Source organism: Dipodomys spectabilis, unplaced genomic scaffold, assembly GCF_019054845.1.
Source record: "Dipodomys spectabilis isolate Male_0828 unplaced genomic scaffold, ASM1905484v1 ptg000032l, whole genome shotgun sequence".
NCBI classification, from domain to species: Eukaryota; Metazoa; Chordata; class Mammalia; order Rodentia; family Heteromyidae; genus Dipodomys; species Dipodomys spectabilis.
Genome location: NW_024870709.1, coordinates 21909725 through 21930966, shown reverse-complemented (window position 1 = coordinate 21930966; position 21242 = coordinate 21909725). Strand labels below are relative to the sequence as shown.

General features: G+C 34.2%; 1 protein-coding gene across 2 annotated transcripts in view; it reads right to left on the bottom strand.

The window, feature by feature from the left end:
* Positions 1-21242, bottom strand: part of Epha6 (EPH receptor A6) — a 732346-nt gene that overhangs the window by 429710 nt on the left and 281394 nt on the right. For both annotated transcript variants that reach the window (XM_042676999.1, XM_042677000.1), the window contains exon 4: positions 2614-2769. In XM_042676999.1, the coding sequence (XP_042532933.1) occupies positions 2614-2769 (156 nt within the window). The remainder of the gene's footprint in view (positions 1-2613; positions 2770-21242) is intronic.

Sequence of the window (21242 nt, the reverse complement as noted above, 5' to 3'; positions counted from 1 at the left end):
CTGATCAATAAACCTCTTGTGAGAAAAGTCAAAATTACCATAGCTTGACGCCTCTTTCTTACCACAAGACAAGGCTCCACATAACGACACTGATATACTGGTCAAGCAGACCACTGTTTGACCAATGCTGATTGACTATACATGCTTCATTCCTAGCATCTGAGCCCCAGGAAGTGAAGGTCTAATGCCATCTTATGGAGAAGGAGAAAGGAGACACAAGTCCTGGATGATGAAAACTCAGTTCAATTTCTAGCCTTCCTGCCCTGCTCCTCCATTTTCCCCCTATAAAAGGCCTTTGTGTCACTCTGCATCCCAGGTGAAGCGGTGAGGAGGTGGCCTTTATGTGTTCTTCAGTGCCAGATTTTCACTAAACCTGATTCTTTGCCACCAACTCTCCTTTTCTAAGTCTTAATCAATGTGTAAACGGTATTTACTCTAGTAACAAGATTAGACACATAAAGTAATGGTAAGATTTGCCTGTTAGGAAATATTTTTTAAAATAGGTAAGAGATAATACTCAGCATCATTTTCCTACTGACAGATTTATTTTTAATTCCTGGTGTTTGTTTTGTTTTCTGACACAGCAGTTGACTAACTCAAACTGGCCTCAACCTAACTGTGTAGCATAGGCCAGCCACAAGTACATCTTTTTCTTACCTCATCCTCCCCAGATGCTGGGATCAAAAATTTATACCACTATCTAACTTCTTACTTATAAATTTAAGATGTACTCCAAAGAAAAAATTCCAAGTAGTAATCTGCCAGGTTGTAATTTTCTGAAAAAATGTCATTACTTTGCATTTACAATAAAATATTACAACTATTAATGAATTAAATATCTTAAAACAAGAATTTGAGCCAAAATCTATAATAATTTAGCTAAGTTGATGAACTATACCAGTTGAGGTTTAAAAATGAAACATTTATATTATAAAGAATATCTGACATAGATATAATTCCCAACCCATATTTCCATCTATGGAATCCCATGAGAAATAATATTTTGGCATCCATTAATCATCCAGAGGAACAGACTTTCACTATTATATCTTCCCTAGGATTTTAAACAAGTCTCTTAAAGAGGTTACATTTTACTTCTGCCTTACATAGTAATTCTCTCATTATCTTCACTTGCACTTTTTCAGTGTATGGATAGTTGACAATATTTATAAAATGTAAGACAACAAATAATTAAAAATTTCTAGTTTCGTATACTAAAATAACTGTGGAATTTAGATCTAGTAGTCTTTTGATCTCAATCAAACACTGTGGGGAGATATTGAGAGATGTTGTGCAGAGAAATCTAAATAATAACTCTATTTAAAGACAAATATCTTTACTTAGAGAGTGTTGACCCATGCCAAGGAGCTCTAGTACTTCCCTTATCCCTTCCTGTAATCTTTCCAGGGTAACTGGTCTTACATTGAGGTCTTTGATACATTTGGGATTAATTCTGGTGTGGGGTGATATATAAAGAAATGGTGGCTGAAACCAGACTATGTGAAAAGAGCCCACTCCCCTGAGACCCTTCTGAGACATCACTCAGAGTGACAAATGGCTTGTTATGAATTCGCATCAGAGAAGGGGCTGGAGAGCTACTGTTTGTGACTTTCTTCTTCTTCTTCTTCTTTTTAAACGTGAATGCTACCACTTTCTGTAACTACAGCAACTTTGAGAATTGTACCTTACTGGAAATCACCAGCCTGTATTTGATTGTGTCCTTCCTCCTGCCCTTAAGCCTGTCTTTGGCTTTGTCCAGGTTGGGGGAGTGGGGCAGCTGGCTTAGACTTTCAAAGTTTGTTCCTTCAATAGATGGGTGCTCCAGGTTTCTGCCCCGTGCGGGGGGTGGGGGGGGGTGGGGGGGGGGAGAAAAAGGATGTTTCAGCCACAAACCAATTCATTCTGCTGTTTCAATGTCAAAATGAAAGGAAACTTATATTAAAAAAAAAAAAAGAAATGGTGGAACAATTCAGTAGTGATACTCACTAAACACAATGTTGGAAATGAACTACCTAACTTGGGATGAGGAAGGGAAATTGGGAGGTAAAAACCTGGAAGAGGGTGAGGGAGGGTGTGACACTGTTCAAAAGAAATGTACTCATAACCTGACTCATGTAACTGTGACCCTCCGTACACCAACTTCACAAATTTTAAAATTTAAGAAAAGACAAATATCAAAGATGCTCAAACTTTTCTGCATATCAATTCAAGCACATTTCAGTTTTGCTCTGGGTTCTCCCTAACTCAGCAAACTATTCCTAAATTTCTATGCCTTAAAGTGAAGAATGGAAGTTTGATTTACAGATGATGTTTTCCTAAATGGCCATACTTCCTTAAACACAGATTCAGTTATGAAAAATTATCAGGGCTCCAAATGAATAGTGGTATTCTGTACATAAAAATCAGATTATGTTTTGAGGGAGAAATGCATTCCTCATGAGTTTGTGAAAATCAACTATGCTGAGAAAAGAGTGCTTTGTTTCCAGATCAAAAATAAAAACAAATAGCTTTGATAGTAGAGGATTTTTCACATTTATCTATTTTTAATATTTAGCATAGAAAGACAAAAATGGTTGAAATTGGGAATTCTATATAGAGAAAGAACAGACTTACTAGTGCATGCCATGGAAGGAGGGTCTTTATCTGCTCGGAAATAACCCTTTTCACACTGACAGACAGAAGTGGCTTCCATGTAGGTTAAACTGTGTGGAGGGCATTTGGAACACTTTGTATTCCCAGCAAATGCTTTGTAGAATCCTGGTCTGCAAGCTGCAAAACAGGAAAGAGAATTTCTCTTTAGTTATCACTACTGTTCTTTCTTGTTTCAACATATTTTAAAACACATTTTACATACTTTGTACATACTGTGAGACTCACAGTCCAGTGCTACACATACATAGTAAAACCAATAGATATGCTAATATTAAAAATCCCATCATTTCAACATAGTAACAATTCAAAATTATAATTTTGAAACAAAATTTCATAATTATAATTTTGAAAATTTAGCAAAATATTAATTTGTTATTTTTTCAGTGCTGGAGACTGAGCTCTGGCCTTTGCCTAGGCAAATACTTTGCTATTTGAGCCATGCTCCCATCTCTAGCTAAGCTAATTTTTCTAAAAGCATACCTATGTATTTACTCTTACACAAATACATACACTCATGAAAACATCAGATTACCTAAGTGTGAGGATGCCTATAACTGGAAGTGAAAGAGATGATTTTGTGTATTTGGGGAGATGGCATTATGTGACTCAGAATTATATCATTCATAATGTATTTCCAATTCAGTTCTCGCCCAGCCTCTTTGAGAACACAAGGACTAAAGCCCAACTTGACCTTTGTATGTCTTTAACATTTTTGCTAGTAGCTTATTTTTTAATTGTGTGTGCTAGATAGTATATATCAATATAGTTTTTATGATATATTTAGTTTCTATAATATTTTAAAAATTGATCTACTAATATAAATTAAGCAAACTTACTAGTTCTACAGAGTAAAATTTCTATGAATGTATTTTTTCAGTATCATAAATATCAATAGAGTGTGATGAAACACGTGAATCAAAAATACTCTCTTTTCTGACTGCCTGACTAATTAAGACCATATAGATAATCAGTAAACAGACTATGGCATCAAACTATTTCTCTAAACCCTGCGGAAATTTAGAGTACATAAATATATTTAATCTCACTGCCGTTTTTCGAACTAAAATATTCATTAGGTGTGTACTTTCTAAATTTGAGCTATTAGTAGTTCTAGAAGATAGTAATGAACTAAATTTATTTATAATTTGTCAATAATACATCTCTTTTCTACTTAGATAGGCAACTGAAAGTATTTGAGTGGCAAGTTTTAAATAATTGCCTAGATAATTTAAAAAGATTAGTTTATGCAAAAATGGAATGATATTAGTCAATTTATAGATAATATGTAAATTTGGAGCTTGCATTCTGGAAATTCCAAGGTTAACATTTCAGTGTTACATTAAAGACATGTATATAACAGCTAAATATTTTGTTTTCTTCCATTTACTAGTAATTCAAATTTTAGCACAGTATTAAGCAAATAAAAAGTAGCCAAATTTAATTTAATTTATGCACTCCAAAATATCATTTCCATTTGTAACTAAAACAGGAATCGAGGAATAGTGGTTTAATAAATTTCCCTAGTAGCTATAAAATACTCAGTTCATTTATCATTTCCTTTTACCTACTAAATGCTTAGCACCAGGTGGCTCTCATCATGGGCCTGAAGTACTTGCTCTTACCCAGCCAGATGCTTTTTTTCTTTTTCTTTTTTTATAGGTTGAGTCCTCCTTACACTGAGTTTCTGTTCACTGGTAATTGTTTGAACGAACTGACTCCATTGTCCAATTGCAATTCATACTACACAGCATTTAGGTGTTCTGTGTTTGTCCTAGCTTTGATTTCAATTGCTTGCAAATAACCTTAGAGCTGATACATGACATAGTTAATATCTAAAACTATTCCTCACTAGAAAGCATGCTTCATCAGCAGAGACTTTTGCCTGTTACCTTTACTAAAGTGCATCTCCAGGGCCTCGAAATGTACATGATTAGGTTCTGAAAAGGTATTAGCTGAATGAATGAGCTTTAATTTCTATGAATTTTCCATGTGTTATGCTTCCAGCCTTCTCTGCTGTTAAGAAATCTCCTGTCTTCATCACATCCCCATGACCCATTCATCTTGCTAACTCTTCGCTATCCTGTAGGCTTCATGTTTTTTAAAAAGTGACAACACATTTTCCAGACTAGCTTAGATTCTCAGCACATCTGTATCTTTCCTACATTACTTATACACTGGCAAGTACTTAATGTCTGTAAGCTGCTCAGGAGCAGCACAGTGCTGTTTGTGATGCAACAGGTGCTTAATACTTAGCCTATTTCATTGAAAGGGACAATATTTGAAGATGCTCCAAATTAAATATCTACAGAGAGTCATGAATGACTGATCAATTAAGTGATACATGTATTTACTAGCTTAAAAGTGATTTAACTATGGATGAAAAAATGACCATATATATATATACGTATATATATATATATATATATATATATATATATATATATATATATATAGCTAGGTAAAACATCTATCTATCTATCTATCTATATATTAATTTTCCTTTTAGAAATCTTTATGTGAATTTCAATTGGGATTATGTTATTTTTATTTTTTATTTTAAAATTTTATTTTTAAATTTTCTACATAGAGATATATTCATATATATTATTTTCCCCTATTATATATATGTACATAAATAGAAACATACATGTAGATATACATATATATCTATACATATGTGCATATATTCTACTAATACTGATATTAAAGATATTAGAGAACTATTATACTTGATACTTTATTTTCTTTGTATAATACACATTTATAATAATATGGTCTTTACATTTTTATCTTATATGGTATTAGATTGTAAATATTTTGTCTCATCCATCACCTCATGCTCTCATTACTACTACAGGAAAAGATGGCCATTACCATTTTCTTACCCATGATACCTGGCATATTTCAAGCATATATTGTTTTCATAAATGCTTGAAAAGTTGAATGTATTAATGAATAAAAGATGAGCGTACTAATACTTAATATGGGATTATTAAAACTCTGTACACAAAATGGTTCTTCTGTATATTTCTTACATTAGTGATTTGAAATTGTGTTCCTTTCTGTTAAAAATAGCTATCAGGCTGGGCACCGGTGGCTCACACCTGTAATCCTAGCTACTCAGGAGGCTGAGATGGGAGGATCCCAGTTCATAGGCAGTCTGGGCAGGGAAATCCATGAGACTCTTATCTCCAATAAACCACTCAGAAAACTGGAAGTGGTGCAGTGGCTCAAGTGGTAGAACACTAGCCTTGAGCTGAAAAGCTGAGGGACAGTGCCCAGCCCAGAGTTCAATCCCCAGGACTGGAAAATAAAAGCTATCAGTAGTTAAATCTTGGGAATTTTATAAGTGCTTTTCTTATAATTTCTTAAATATTCATTTTCCTTCCTTAACCATGTACTTATTATGTTTGGTTATCATTTATAACTTCTTTTTTCCAAAAACAATATAAGCCAAGTTTTCTTACTCGTTTGCAATCATGGTAAGACTACTTTCCAACTTACGTCAATACTGTAAAACTATCTTAGCTTTCTAAAAGAAAGAAATTATCTAATATGGTTTCAGTAAGTATGTTAGGAATTAAATCCTTATTGCTACAATGACTTTATTTTAACTTCCATCATAATCATAGAGATCAGTTATTTACATTTAAAGTTTATTTTATTTTAAAGTTATTTAAATTTTATATCCATTGTCTCTGTTTTCTCACTGCTAGAATGAACCATTCAGTTACTGCAGACTACATTTTTAAATACTAATATTGACCATAATATTCTATTCATTGTTGCAGGAGTTGGGAAATGATTGCTTTGTGGCTGAATCTTATCCACTGACTGTTTGTACAGTATGGAAACTAAGAATAGATTTTACATATAAGTGAATGATGTAATTGATTTTGATTTTTCATATATAAAGTTAGATTTTATATGCTATACATTATATATGTTCTATGGTCTTCCTAGAAAATGTTTCTAAATACCTACTCTTGAAATAAAGTCCTAACTCATATTTCTATATAAATTCTCTCACAGAGTCACATCTATTTGAGAAAATTCATCTTCTATTGATGAAAAAAATTAGATTTCTTGCCACTCCTTAAACTCAGAAGCACCATTTTTATTATATTTTTATTGTCAAGATACTGTACAGAGAGGTTACAGTTATATGAGTATGATAATGAGTACATTTCCTATTGAGCATTGTTACCCTCTCCTTTGTTTTTCCCCTACTGTCCCATCCCTCTTCCCTCCCCAACTATTCCCTCAGTGACTACCCACCAAGTTGTAAAGTTTGTTTTCAACATAATCTCTTGTACATCTCATTGTTACAATGGGTCAATCTGTATCCTTGTTTCAGCATTTTGTTATTTATCTTCCCCTCCCCAAATCGGAAAAATGAACATACAAGATTCAGAGCAACAGAATCAAATATAGTGAAAACAGGGGTTATACCATAGGGCGAAAAACATACAAAAGAAACAGAAAAAATACATAGTACATTAAAAACAACTGTGTCAAAGATAAAACTACTTGTGTTTCTATCTTGTGGTTCATTTCACTTTGCATCATCTTATATGTTCATATGTACATAGCTTTTGACTTTTTCTGCTTGTCTGGTAAGATTATCCTAGACATATACTAGTTATTGCAAATAAGGGAAACCATGAGACCTATGTTTCTTTGGGCCTGGCTTACTTCACTTAATATAATTTTTTCCAAGTCTTTCCGTTCCCTAACAAATTGGGCAATGCCATTATTTCTGATGGAGGCATAGAATTCCATTATATATACAATATATATATAATATATATATCTATATATCACATTTTCTTGATCCATTCATCTAATGAGAGGCATCTGGGTTGGTTCCATACTTAGCTATAGTGACTAATGCTGCAATAAACATAGTTGTGACAAGCCCTGTTTTAAACAAATGTATAACAAATTTCATAAGAAATTTATATAAAAATAGTTTTGCAACTACAACTGTGAAACCTTAGTCACAAGGAAGACAGTAAATATTCCAACAACATTCCGGTTCTCACCTGTTGGTGTTTTTAGATTTAAGGTATTTTTATAGGTTGCATACATTGTTTTTATTTATTTTAATCCACTCTGACAATCACTGCCCTTTACTTAATATGTATAGATTGGTTTAATGTGATTGTTTTTATATAAGATTATTTTGTTTCTTTTTATTTCTTTTTTCATCTATTTGCCTCTAGTTTCTTTAGATTAATTAAACACTTTTTTAAACAATGCAATCCATCTCCTTTGCTAGTGTGTTTACTAGCAAAATGTAGAAAACAGCTCTGCAAACTTCTCTTTCAGAACAGCATGCTTTTCTATTTTATTCTATTTTACAAAATCTATCAGCTTTAGTTTCTGTGGATCTGAGGTCTGCTTTCTCTTACTCCATCATCCGCGGAAGATACTCTTATTAGCTTTTTGCAGGATCCTAAGATGGAACTACTGGGGTATTTCCTCATTTTCGTCATTCCTCAGTAAGATGATGTTTAGTGTTTTATTGAGGATTGTTTGATATGTGTTACATGTGATTTCGTGGTGTGTATCAAGCATAAGGGGCACTATTTCAATTTGGTGTCAGGTAAAAATCATATTGCAAAGTATGCCAAAATTATTTTTCTAATTGTCTTTCCCTATTGTAATGTCTTCTCCTATGTAGTATAGTTAAGTTAAAACCTACTGAAGAAAACTTATTCTCAATTTGTCAAATTATTTTTAGATAACTCTATGTTCTTACTCCACATATGGTATATACATGTGAACATATGAGGGAAGCTAAGAAGAGGGCCCAGAATCAGAAGGAAACAGGTAATAAAATACAGCAGAGGGGTCTATCAGCTGCACTGGACATTGATGAAAGTGCATTAAGCAACTACCTCCCTCCCTCCCTCCCTCCCTCCCTCTCTTCTTCCCTCCCTCCTTCCCTCCCTTCATTCCTTCCTTCCCTCCCTCCCTCTCTCCCTGCTCTCCCTCTCTTCTTCCCTTCCTCCCTTCCTTTCTTTTTCTTTTATTTTGCCAGTACTGGGGCTTGAAATCAGAGCCTGGGTTTTGCCACTGAGCTTCTCTGTGCTCAAAGCTAGTGCTCTATCAATCACTTGAACCACAGCTCCACTTCCGGCTTTTTCCAAGTAGTTTATTGGAGATAGGTGTCTCATGGACTTTGGCATTAAACTGAAATCCTCAGATTTCAGTCTCCTGAATTGTCAGGATTACAGGCGTGAGCCGTCGGTGCCAGTTTCTTACTGATTCTTTGGGTAATTGCAGTATCAACTATAGATGCACATAGATTTATCATTTAACCCAACAATCTTTCCTTGGTGGATGCTCAATAGAAAATCCTCCAATCCAATGACTGTTTTTCCATAGGTATTTATACAAACCAGTTGCTCTTTGAGTTGAGTCCGCTATTTTATCTTTGTTTTGCTTAAAATTTAAAAAAAGAATAATGTCTGGGTGTAGTAGCAGCCTGTAACACTGATTATTTGAGAGATAGAGGGGTGAATTTTACTTCAAGGCCATTTCAGTAGAAAATATGTTTGTGAGATTATTTTCAAACAAAAGTCTGGACTTTTTAGTACATTCCTGTCATAGCCAGTGACACAAGAAAGCACAAGTAGAGGGACTGCAACCCAGGCCAGCCTGGGCGTCAAGCAAGAACCTACCTTAAAAATAACCAACGAACAACAAGACTGGAGACATGGCTCAAGCGATAGAACAGCTGTCTAGCAGATCCTAAGATCAATCCCATGATCACAAAAGAAATAAAGTGCAAAGCAAATTCTCACATTCATTAACAGTATACACAATCTGAATACGTTGATAGAAATATTGTAACTATCACTAGAGGAAATGTGTTGCAATACAATGTCCTTTACAGATGTGTGAAACGTCATTATCCTCAGAAAAGGGAAGAAAATTAAAATATTGATGGAAATTTAGTTGAAGAGTTCTTTTAGTAGCACACCCAAACATACAAACCAAAATTGCATCTCTGTTTTTTCACATAGTTTTTTTAATTGAATGGTGAGGCTCTCTTTTCCTAGGGAATAGTTCTTAGGCATATTGTTATTATCAAAGAAGTGAGAGACAAAAGGCCATGGGAAATTCTAGCTGGCATATCGCAGTGCTGTTCTCACTATTTGATGAAATACGAAATTGCATCTGTGTGGCAGGAACTGATACTCATACAATTGACTGCCTTTCTTTTATTGGTATCCTATACTGTGTACATTTAGATAAACTCGAATGGCTTATCAGTAAAATATGTGATCTGCATCATTTCTTAACATATTAGAATTCATAAAAGAATTTTAAGAAAATGTCAAAGGCAGTATCTTGTTTTCCTAGATGCTATTGTATCAATGGTGAATGTTAAATTTCACTGCCAAGTAAAGAGAGAGAAGACAGGAAAGAATAGGAAGCTAAAACATAACCATAAAAATAATAACTTTAAAGCTTGTGGGTAAATAAGCATACATATTTTGTTTCTTCAGAATAGCCTATATAACAAATAATCTAACGAAAATGTTAAAGCCACAAATCCACAACTAATAAACTTTTATTTTGTGTTTCAAAATAAACAACTTTCCTGTAATGGTCCTCTAAAGATAACAGAACATAATGTATGTAAAAGTATCTTGTTATTAATTTGAATTTCATATTGTCTCTTCCCAGAATATTTAAGTTGCCTTTTGAACAAACAAATAAAAAACAGCACAGAACTCTTCTACAGTTTTATGACTTTCATCCTGAAGGAGGGGCTCACATCCTGAAAGATTATAGAAACACACTATACTCTCTTTCTCAAACAACATCAGATTCTGGGTGCGGTACACGCAACATCTGTTTGAGGACTACAAGGTAAATACAAGTAAGAAGATCAAAGACAAAATGGAATGAACACTGAGTTAGCTGAGTATGTGTTAATTCTTATCTCACTTTACCCTGTTTTCTTGTCTACCTTTCCCCACCAGCATATAATAGTCTGAATTTTCATTCTAACATACCTTAGTAACACATTTTATTTGGAACAGAATGTTTATATTTTTTAATCTAGGGCAGCAATAGAATAAAACACAACTTTGCTTTTTGGTGAGAAGTAAACTAATAGCCTTATTTCACAAATGAGGAAATAAAGGCTCTGTCTTGCTGAAGGCCACAGAGATGATGTGAACAAACCACATTTATTAAACAGGAGTCTACCTGCTACCTTTCAATTACCATGTTAAGTAGCTTAGCAAAACCTTGGTTGACATTTCACTGGAACTTCCCATTAACAAAGTGCCTATATATGGTATTTACATTGATTGATCATGTCTCAGATAAATTAGATTCTTTTTTTTTTGTTGTTTGTTTGTTTTTTGTTTTTTGTCAGTCACGGGGCCTGAACTCTGGGCCTGGGCGCTGTCCCTCAGCTCTTCAGCTCAAGGCTAGTGCTCTACCACTCAGTCACAGTGGCACTTGTGGCTTTTTCTCATGCATACAAGGAAAGTACTCTACCACTGAGCCACCTTCCCAGCCCCTAGCTTCTTTTTTATAACTATTTTCTATCCTTAAGTGGTTAGACAAAGGTGTTGCTATTTAACAAAAACATTCTTGAATACAATAAATCTTGATCAATATCACTCTTTTCAATATTTTCTCTTATCCCTTCCCTTTTTATTCCTTCCCTTATCTTATTCTTAATTTTGTAGGATATACATTGGATTCTTGGCTGCAAATTTCCTCTCTTCTCCTCTTCTTCATTTGTTTATCCTTACCCTACTTTTTTGCTGGGGGGGGGGGGGGGAAGAGGTGGTGGTGGTTCTGGGGCTTGAATTTAAACTCAGGGCCTAGGTTCTGTCCCTGAGCTTTTTGCTCAAGGCTAGCACTCTATCATTTGAGCTGAACCTTCACTTCTGGCTCCTTTGGGAATTTAATTATAGATAGGAAACTCAGAGACTTTTCTACCTGGGCTAGCTTTGAATCTTGATCCTTAGATCTCAGCCTCCTGAGTAGGTAGGATTACAGCCATAAGTTAGATTGTCATATTGTTAGATGACAAGGACATGTTCAAGGATGAAATACTAAATGTACTATCAAGAAATACTAAATGTACACTCGAGATTCTGAACTTCTACAGCATTGCCTGCAGTAGCTCTATGTGGAAGTGTAATTAGTAGAAACTAGGACATGTAGGTTTCACAGATATGATAAGCCTGATCAAAATATCATTTCTTGACAAGTCCGACCTGATTCCACACACAAGGAGCTAGTCTATATGTTAATGCTCTTGACTTGAACTTGAATTTCTTATTGATGACTTTATAGCAAAGCAGGTCATCTATATGCTGTGTTTGGATAATCTGATTTTCATAGCAAGCAGGACCTCTTCTCTCAAGCCAGCTATAAGCATTTCAGGAGTTTCAAATAAGTTTTTTCTATTGGGAAAGCAGTAACCACAAAGTATTCTGTTTTAGAGCTATAAATCAATCTCATTACTTTTACCTGTTTTAGACACAAATTTTGTGTGTATCTCTATTTTACTCATTCATATCTATGCACATGTAATATTTTAAACATAGTGGCAAAATTATTAGCAGATTTCATTTTATGCAAGTATAAATCTTTTAATATGCCTTATGTTTGTATATCGGAATTTCTTATACCAGAACATATTCTAGTAAATAAGTTAAATAAACTAATAGACCCAAGTGATTGCATTAGCACCACGCACTAATTATTTGTCTCTTCTCTTGGTTCCAATTGCACCTTGCACATGCCTACTTTACATGGGTTTCGGACTGCTTCACAGGGGTTTGCTTCTTTGACAATTTTTTTAATACCAGAGTGTGGGCACTAAAAGGGGAAATTATCTTTGCAATAAAATCATCATCTAAGATCGTATTTAAAGCACAGATTAGATGCTCACTAAGTATTTGGTAAATTCAACAACTAAATGTATTTGTGGTTTTGGATATTCCTTGATTTATAAAATCAAATTTTTATATTCAGTTAATATTTCTAAGTTACATTCTCATATAACTTCTATGAGTGTTCAAAAGATATTGTATTGATACAGACTGTTCCTGATACTAGTAGCTAAACATTCAATCTTCAAGCATTGACTTTTATTTATTTATTTATTTTATTTTTTATTTACTTTTTTGGTTCCGGTCATGGGCCTGAACTCTGGGCCTGGGTGCTGTCCCTCAGCTCTTCAGCTCAAGGCTAGCACTCTACCACTTGAACCACAGTGCCACTTCCGGCTTTTTTCTTTTTGCTTATTATATGGTGCTGAGGAATCGAACTCAGGGCCTCAGGCATGCAAGGCAAGTGCTCTACCACTGAGCCACCTTCCCAGCCCCAAGCACTGACTTTTTAAAAAGGTATTTCTAAGTTTTACTACAAACATATGTAGAAACATGCAAATTTAAGATTTTTGTTTCAAATGTTATATTGATGAATACCTTAACTTCTCATGTGGGGCTGCATATTCTAATGTGATTGTTTATTAAGCCCTCCTTTTTACAGTTTTACAAGCTGGTTAATTAATTCAGAAATAATGGTGTTATTGCAAAAAATATTGAGCTAATACTTCATCTTCAAATACAATCACTTTTGATTATTTTCAAATGGAATGGCTTTGTAAATGTATAATTAACCACAGTTATTATTCACTCAGCATATAATGGAGAAATAGGAGGTACAGACTGTGAAGGACTTAACCCCTGAGGAGGTAATAGAGGCAAACCTCAAGTTATATGATAATATTAGAAACTATGTGATTAAGTGCATCATGTGTGGTATAGAAAGCCATTCACCGTCTGGAAATTCTGTGTCTGAAATTTCAAAAAAAATATATTCACATGGACTAGAGTTGTTAACATTGGCTATTTTAACCTAGATATGTGGTGTTTTAACTGGACTCTTGATTTTATGAGAAAAGAATAAAACTGAGTGAAAAATACTCAGAAGTAGAAATGAGTGATACAAGCTTCTAGATACAAAGAGTTTGACAACTTGGTTAAAATAAGGATATGAAAATCTAAAGAAGGTTATAGAGGTGGTTATTAAGAATATAGTTATCAACAGCCTCCTAAGACAAACTAAAGAATTTCATAATTATAAGAACAACCATGGAACTTTTCAGACAAGCAAGAAATAATATAAGGCAGAGTCTGCTGGCTTTGTACAATAATTTATTAAAGAAATTTCAAACTAAAAGGAGTTGAGGCTGGAGAATGAGATGCTGATGCATGTAAGTAGTTATCAAATAAACAAGGTGATTAAGTTGAGAAGGAAAAGTGCCATTACAAAGATAAATGATATTTAAAATAGTATACAAATGCACTTATGGAAAGAATAAAATAAACTTCAAGTACACATAGACATAATATTTGAATGTATTTAATATTTTGATGATGTTGACATTACCATTGTGAATATTGTTTGGGTTTATTGATGCAAAATAGTAGATTTATAATCTTTTGGTTGAAATGTATTGCTTAAGGCAAGTTACTTCAACCTGCAAATATGAACTTGATCTTATGTGAAAGAAAGATGGAAATTAGTACTACTTGTTAGGTGGTAGATGATTCATATCAATAAAGAACATATTAACATGGAGTGAAGTAACTAATATTGGCTTTTTAGCCTAGATATGTGGTGTTTTAACTGGACCTTTTTGATTTAAAAAGAAAAAAAATTGTGCCTAGGTCATTATAAGCAATGAAAAAAGTTCATTAAAGTGTTAATGTATTAAAAACACAACAATTCAAAATACTACAAAAGAAATTCTATCCAAAGCTAGGCAATCAGTTGCAAGAGCTAAATAAATATTCTAACATGAATATTATAAATGCATCATCATTTTCTAAAAATAGACTTTAATGTTGAATTATAGTATGATAACTATGTTAAAATTAATTCTATCATGTGTGATCACAATGCACTCTTGTATTTAAGTGATCAAGGTGTATACTTTTCTTTCTTTCTTCCTCCAATCCCACACTTTCTAGATCTATTCACCTACCTATTCCTTCAGAGTGAATCAAACCAGAGGAAGCCAAGCAAAAATATTGGGTTAGGTTTATTTTGTTGAAGAAAGTAATCTCTGAAAAAAATGCCAGTATATACCTTCCAGTTCAGTAGAATAAATGCAACTTTGTTATAAATCAATGCAATGATTGAAGTAGGTCCAAGATTTGTAACAGTTCCATATGTATAATTGCTCAATTTTTATGTGCTCTTTTAATGAAAGATATAATCCTGGCAGATTATTCTAAAAAATAATGCCATTTCTCCTTGTCTCTCTCTGTCTTTTAGGAAGAGCATATCTTCTAGAACAGTCTAATGAACTGATCTAAAAGATTCATAAGCCAAATGCCTCTTGTAACTGAATCCACTGGAAAACAATTCTAATGTATATTTGCTCAAGAAGCCTGTATTGCACACTCAGTTTATTCAATGAACTCTGTGAAGGGCATAACAAGTCTTTGATTTACTGATTTCCCATTCTATTTCTTCACAATTGCTTTCCAGGCACTTGAGTGTCTTCATTCTTTTCCTCATCATGATGGAGAATAATTTACTAAGCAAATCCAAGAAATGCTTGTCTCTGTTAAATTCTCATTAAAAGAATACAGGTCTTCCATTATCTAACTCAGCTATCACATAGAATTTAGCAGCAGAGATCCAAGAGTCAAATATCCTTATCATTTCAAATATTGACCTATGTACTCATTTACTATTTAATTTTACTAGGCAAAGAAATTAATTTCTCAGTGTCCAATTTCTCATCTGAGAAATGGGGATGAAAACATTATATTGTAGATATACTTTGAGAAATTAATTTTTCCAAAGCACTTAGTTCCTAGCATATAATGCCATTTCTCCTTGCCACAATTATTTACTTATAGATGATTTTTTCTGTTGGTCCTGGGGCTTCAATCAGGGCCTAAGCTGTTGGACTCAAGTCAAGTGCTCTACCACTTTGTGCTATAGCTCCACTTCCAGTTTTCTGTTGATTATTTGGAGATAAGAATCTCATGGACCTTCCTAAGGCTGGATTTAAAATGTGGTCCTCAAATCTGAGCCTCCTGAAATTTGGGCATGAGTCTCTAGTGCTGGGTTGATATATGAGTTTATGCATGCAAATTATTATAATTTTGGAATCCAGGAAGTTAATTACTATTGGGAAAAATGGGTCATTATATCAGTATATAAGGCAAATATTTTACAATCTCACTATTCCTTACATAAAAGCAGACTCTTCCATCATTTAGTCATATCTTTAAATTCTAGACTCTTGTAAGTTTAAAGTATTTTATAGCTTAACAAAAAATATTTAGTACACAAGATTTTATATGGTTTCATCATGAATAATTTATTTCCTATGCAAATGGTTAGTAAGGTTTTTGAAAATTTTACAGTAACAGTCCTATGGAGATAATCTCTCACACCCCTTCTGTATGTTAACATAACATAACTTTAGAATGATAAAGCTCATTAGATTAGTAGCAGAGCTGGATTGGGAATCTGAGACTCCTGGCTTGATTAGACATGTCTAATGATTAGACATGTCTGGTTTTCCTTCACACATAATCACTCACAAATCTCAGCCACTAAATATCTCATTAACTTTTTTGTTTCCTTATAATTTTAAAAGTCATTTTCTTCTTGAAATATTTATCATAACCAGGGTTTCCTGTCGTACTTCTGGAGCAATGAAATTCTAGTTTTGGCCAAACATGTCTATGAGACTTTATGTGGAAGCTCCTCCATGCTTACATCTGTATGTACCTGACAATTCTTGCTTGGTTTCCTCTATGATCTCAGGCAAGCAAAACAGACCAACTCTGCAAAGATATTAAATATGTTCCCTTATGTCCATCTCCACTGTTAATACCTGAGTCCAATTTACAATAGTTTCTTCTTCTCCTATTCCCATTCCTCTTCCTTCTTTTTTTTTTGAGATAGGAATCTCACAAGCTCAGATTAGATTCAAATTTTTCAATCTTCTTGGCTTAGCCACCTGAGTGTGGATTTATATGTGCCCAATATCATGTTCAGCTATGATCATTTCTTGACCCAGTTATTTTAGTGCCTTTTCCTTTGATCACCCAGAATACTTTCAGCATATTTCTGACATTATAACCATGGTGATCTTTTGAATATATAAGTGCACAATTAAGAGTCAAATATTCTATTGCATTAAAATTTTAAGAATCTATTTCTTAAATCTATTTTCTAACATTATATTTGAAATACAATCCAAGGTCCTATATGACCCAGAGGTCATTTATGTAAGATCATGCCCCTGTCTTCTCTCTAAAATTTTTCTTTACATTCATTTTATTTCAGTCACAATAGCCATATTCCCCCTCCTAGATTGTCTATACCAAAAGGTATTTTTGCCTGGGCAAATATTTTCTGAACAGTCAGTAACTCTCATAGTATGCCTTTATTATGAATCATATTACAAGGCTGCAATTATTTTATTCCTCTACCATATTTTTATTGCTATTCTTCAGAGAAAGAACCAATATTCTTAAGACAACCTCAGAGGTTTGTGATATATTTTCTCAATAAATACTTGTTAATGAATAAGTTTGAGTCTTATGATCAACATGTTTTACTATCTTCCGGCTTGCTCACAGGCAAATTTTTTTTAACCATTTAATATCTCCATTAATGGAGATACCTTTCTCCAAGATACACTCTTACCTATTCTTCCTAGAGCTTAGACCTCAACATTCTTCAGTGTTAATCAATTTTAATAGTTCAAATATCAACACAATCTTTGGTCATACAGACTGTTTTTGAGTATCATAAAGGATTTTCTTAAACTAAAGGACATATTCTAGTTCTAAGGGGGGCAGTATTGGGCTATACCTCTAATCTTTCAGTAATTTTCCTTACTTCATAAAATCCTGTTTTTCCCACCACTCCATCATCTCCTCAAGCCTTCTTTCCTCGCATAGAACCACAGATGTAAAAGCAACATCATCAGCATGTTTGGCTCTGTGCATACCTATTAGAGTGCCTAGAGAGTGCCTAACCAACGATGAGCAATCAAACATTATGAGCTGGCGATGAAGATGCTGCTCCTTATGTGCCTGTGTGCTCATATTAATTCAGGCAGTGAGGAATTTATGTGTTCATTGGGCATTGGGAAATGAAGGGCCTATATGTTGTTGCACATAACAGCACTTTCTTAATTAAAGTTAGAAGCCAGATTTAGTTTTCTTTAATATGTGTTACTGCATCACAGAGAACACTGAGGCAGTGCAGCATGATGGGACAGGAAAGAGCTTAATTAGATGACTTGCGTATAATATAGATGGGATAAAGTTCAGTTCCTTTAGCTTGAAATAAAGCTTATTAAATGGCAAAAGAAGTTCATATCTTTTTTAAGGGACTTTTTGTCAAATGAGCTTCCTAATCAATAATAACATTTTGTAAACCTCTTTTTTTCTGTAACAAATGAATAATGTTTATGTGCATCACTGTTTTGTAGGGCATCAGCTAATATATAGCAGGCTACTGAAATAAACCACAGAGAGGTTATGATTACCCTAGTTTCGAAGTCAAGTGTAGTAAAGTTATTAGTAAAATAGTTTTGTTAACTTTGAATTTTTCTATTTTGACTGTAAGTGTGAAAAAGGGATCAAAATCTGGAATTAATTATTTAAAAGAAGCATATATAAACAAGTCATGGGGCTTGAATTGAGGGTCTGGGTGCTGTTCCTGAGTATTTTCCACTCCAGGCTATGCTCTACCACTTTGAGCCACAGCACCACTTCCAGTTTTCTGGTGGTTAATTGGAGATAACAGTCTCACAGACTTTTCTGTCCTGGATAGCTGTGAACCGCACTCCTCATATCTCAGCTTCTTGAGTAGCTAGGATTAGAGATGTGAGCCACCAGTGCTTGGCTCTAAAGTATTAATCCTAACTTCCTAAAATCAAGTTAATTTCCTGAGGCTGTCATTCACTTAGATGTGTTTAGTGAGTAAACTTCTTCAGTGATTTAAGAGAACATAAGAAATTTTCAAGGGTTAATTTTTGGTAATTAAGAAGAAACGAAATTTTAATTTACTTAATCTATAAAATATATTTTGATATACTGCAAACTCTCATGTTGACCTGTATTATAACTGACTGATAAATTATCTTCTAATTTGCTTGGTTATTAAAATAGATAAAATTCACAAATTGAATAACTAGATGTTTTGTTTCTTTTCTGAAGATGCAGTTGGATTCTAATTTATGTGTAATTTCTGAACCAAAGTATCTTAGGCTCACTTCCAAATCCTTACAACTTAGCCTGTTTAGGGTTAATTGTAAAGTAAATGGCAGAAGCTGGGTGCTGGTGGCTCATGACTGTAACCCTAGCTACTCAGGAGGCTGATAGCTGAAGATCATGGTTCAAAGCCATCTTGGGCAGGAAAGTGCATGAGACTTTTAACTCCAATTAACCACCATAAAACTGGAAATGGCATTGTTGTTCAAGTGGTAGAGAACTCGCGTTGAGCTGAATAGCTCAGGGACAATGCCCAGACCCATAGTTCAAGCCCCATGACTGACCAAAAAAAATGGCAGAAGACTTCACATCTGCTCTTTCTCTGACTCCTGCAGGCAATCAGGGATGTGACCACAGTGACCTTACATTTGATGCTTATGAATATGTGTATTTCTATTACTGGAATATATGCACAGTATGCCATATTAGTTTGTGCATCCTCTTACACTAACATAGTGCCACCTACACGGTCTCTTGAACACAGCTAAGCTTTTCAGCAAATATATATTGAATTAAATTGAATGAGAGGACTGAGAAATTACACTATGAATCTGGGTGAAGTAGACTGTCAGTCAGGGTGTAACTAAGCAGGACTGGTACAAATGCTGAGTCTGCAAGCCTGCATTGCTGGAGGGCACAAGGCAGAGACACTGCCAGATTGAAAGCAGCACCATAGGACAGAAATTGATAATTTACTGAGCACTTAATATGTATCAAGCATGCGGTGAGACACCACACATGCACCATCTCATTCAATCACTCACAGCAAATTTATAAGGTGGAAAAGATTTCTCATTACAATATCTGTGAAAGCCAGTGGCAGTATATTGTGATGGTTACGAAAGACTTCATGGATTTTACACTCAGAAAGGAGACTGGTTTCTGGTTTTGCCAATCAGAACTTTCCCTGTCCTCTAAAGGGGATGTTTAGTATGATCCTCAAAAACCTAAAATGGCAATTTTCAAACTTCTGTTATTCTTTTTATAATGGAATGAATAAATCATGTATTCATGATCGTTCAACATTAATCCCTGACAGACTCTATCACATCTCTCCAATTAATATGATCACCCCAAATTGTTTTTTTGTTGTTCCCCATTCTGTGAACTTTAGAGAAAACTGTAGTTGCAAAGTGTTTAAATACTATTACAAGATGAGCCTAGAATATAGTTCCTTCCTGAGATAGAGGTTTTTCTGGTTAAAAGGCAATTGTTTGTTACTCTAATTTTTCATGATTTACTGGCATTGATTAAACTCTACACTAATTTACAAAATCCCAGCCTCCCACACTAACTAATAAATTCCTAGTTGTCAGAGACAATATCAATATTTGTATTGCTAACATTTCAAAGCATATAACATTGTCTGCCAATGACCATGTACTTTCCTTTGGGAAGGAGATAATTACAATCTCAGGTTTTGGGAATTCTATGCCTCCATCAGAAAGAATGACATTGCCCCATTTGTAAGAAAATGGAAGGACTTGGAAAAAATCATATTAAGTGAAGCAAGCCAGACCCAAAGAAACATAGGTCCCATGGTTTCCTTTATTTGTAATAATTAATATATGTCTAAGACATTCTTAGCCAATGAGCATAATATCTTAATTGCTATGCACATATGACCATATAGGATGATGCTAAGCAAAATGAACTCTAAGACATGACACAAGAGGTTTTTCTTTGTTGTCATTTCATTTTTTTTTTTTTTGTGTGTGTGTTTTTCCCCCTTTGGTTTATCCCCTATTGTTATTATATTTGATTTTGGTGCCCTGGGTATTGTATGTATGTTTATCTGAATTAGGGAAGGGCAGGGGAACAAAAAATGGTGAGAAAAAGGACAAAGAGAGAACCAATGCAACAGCAATATTCACAAGACACTATGCTGGAAATGATCTGTACAACTTGTGGGGGCGGGTTAGAGAGGGAAAGATGGAGAAAAATGAAGGAGTGGGTAACAAGTTCAACAAGAAATGGACTCACTACTTATATAACTGTAACCCTTCTGTATATCAACTTGACAATAAAATTAAAATTCAAAATAAAGAATTTAAGGTTTTGGTTATAGCTGTATTTCATTTAAAAAGTGATGTACTTCCACAGACGTTAAGGCTGCCCAAAGAGGAAGAGGTGGGGATGAAGTTTGGATTCCATTACTTCATCTGATAGGACACAGTCTTTCTCTAGCTTGTGGTTCTCACCTCAAGGGAAGTATTACAATATCCTTGAACTATGTATGGCACCACTGATGCCCTGGGCCCACTTCAGACCAATGGAATG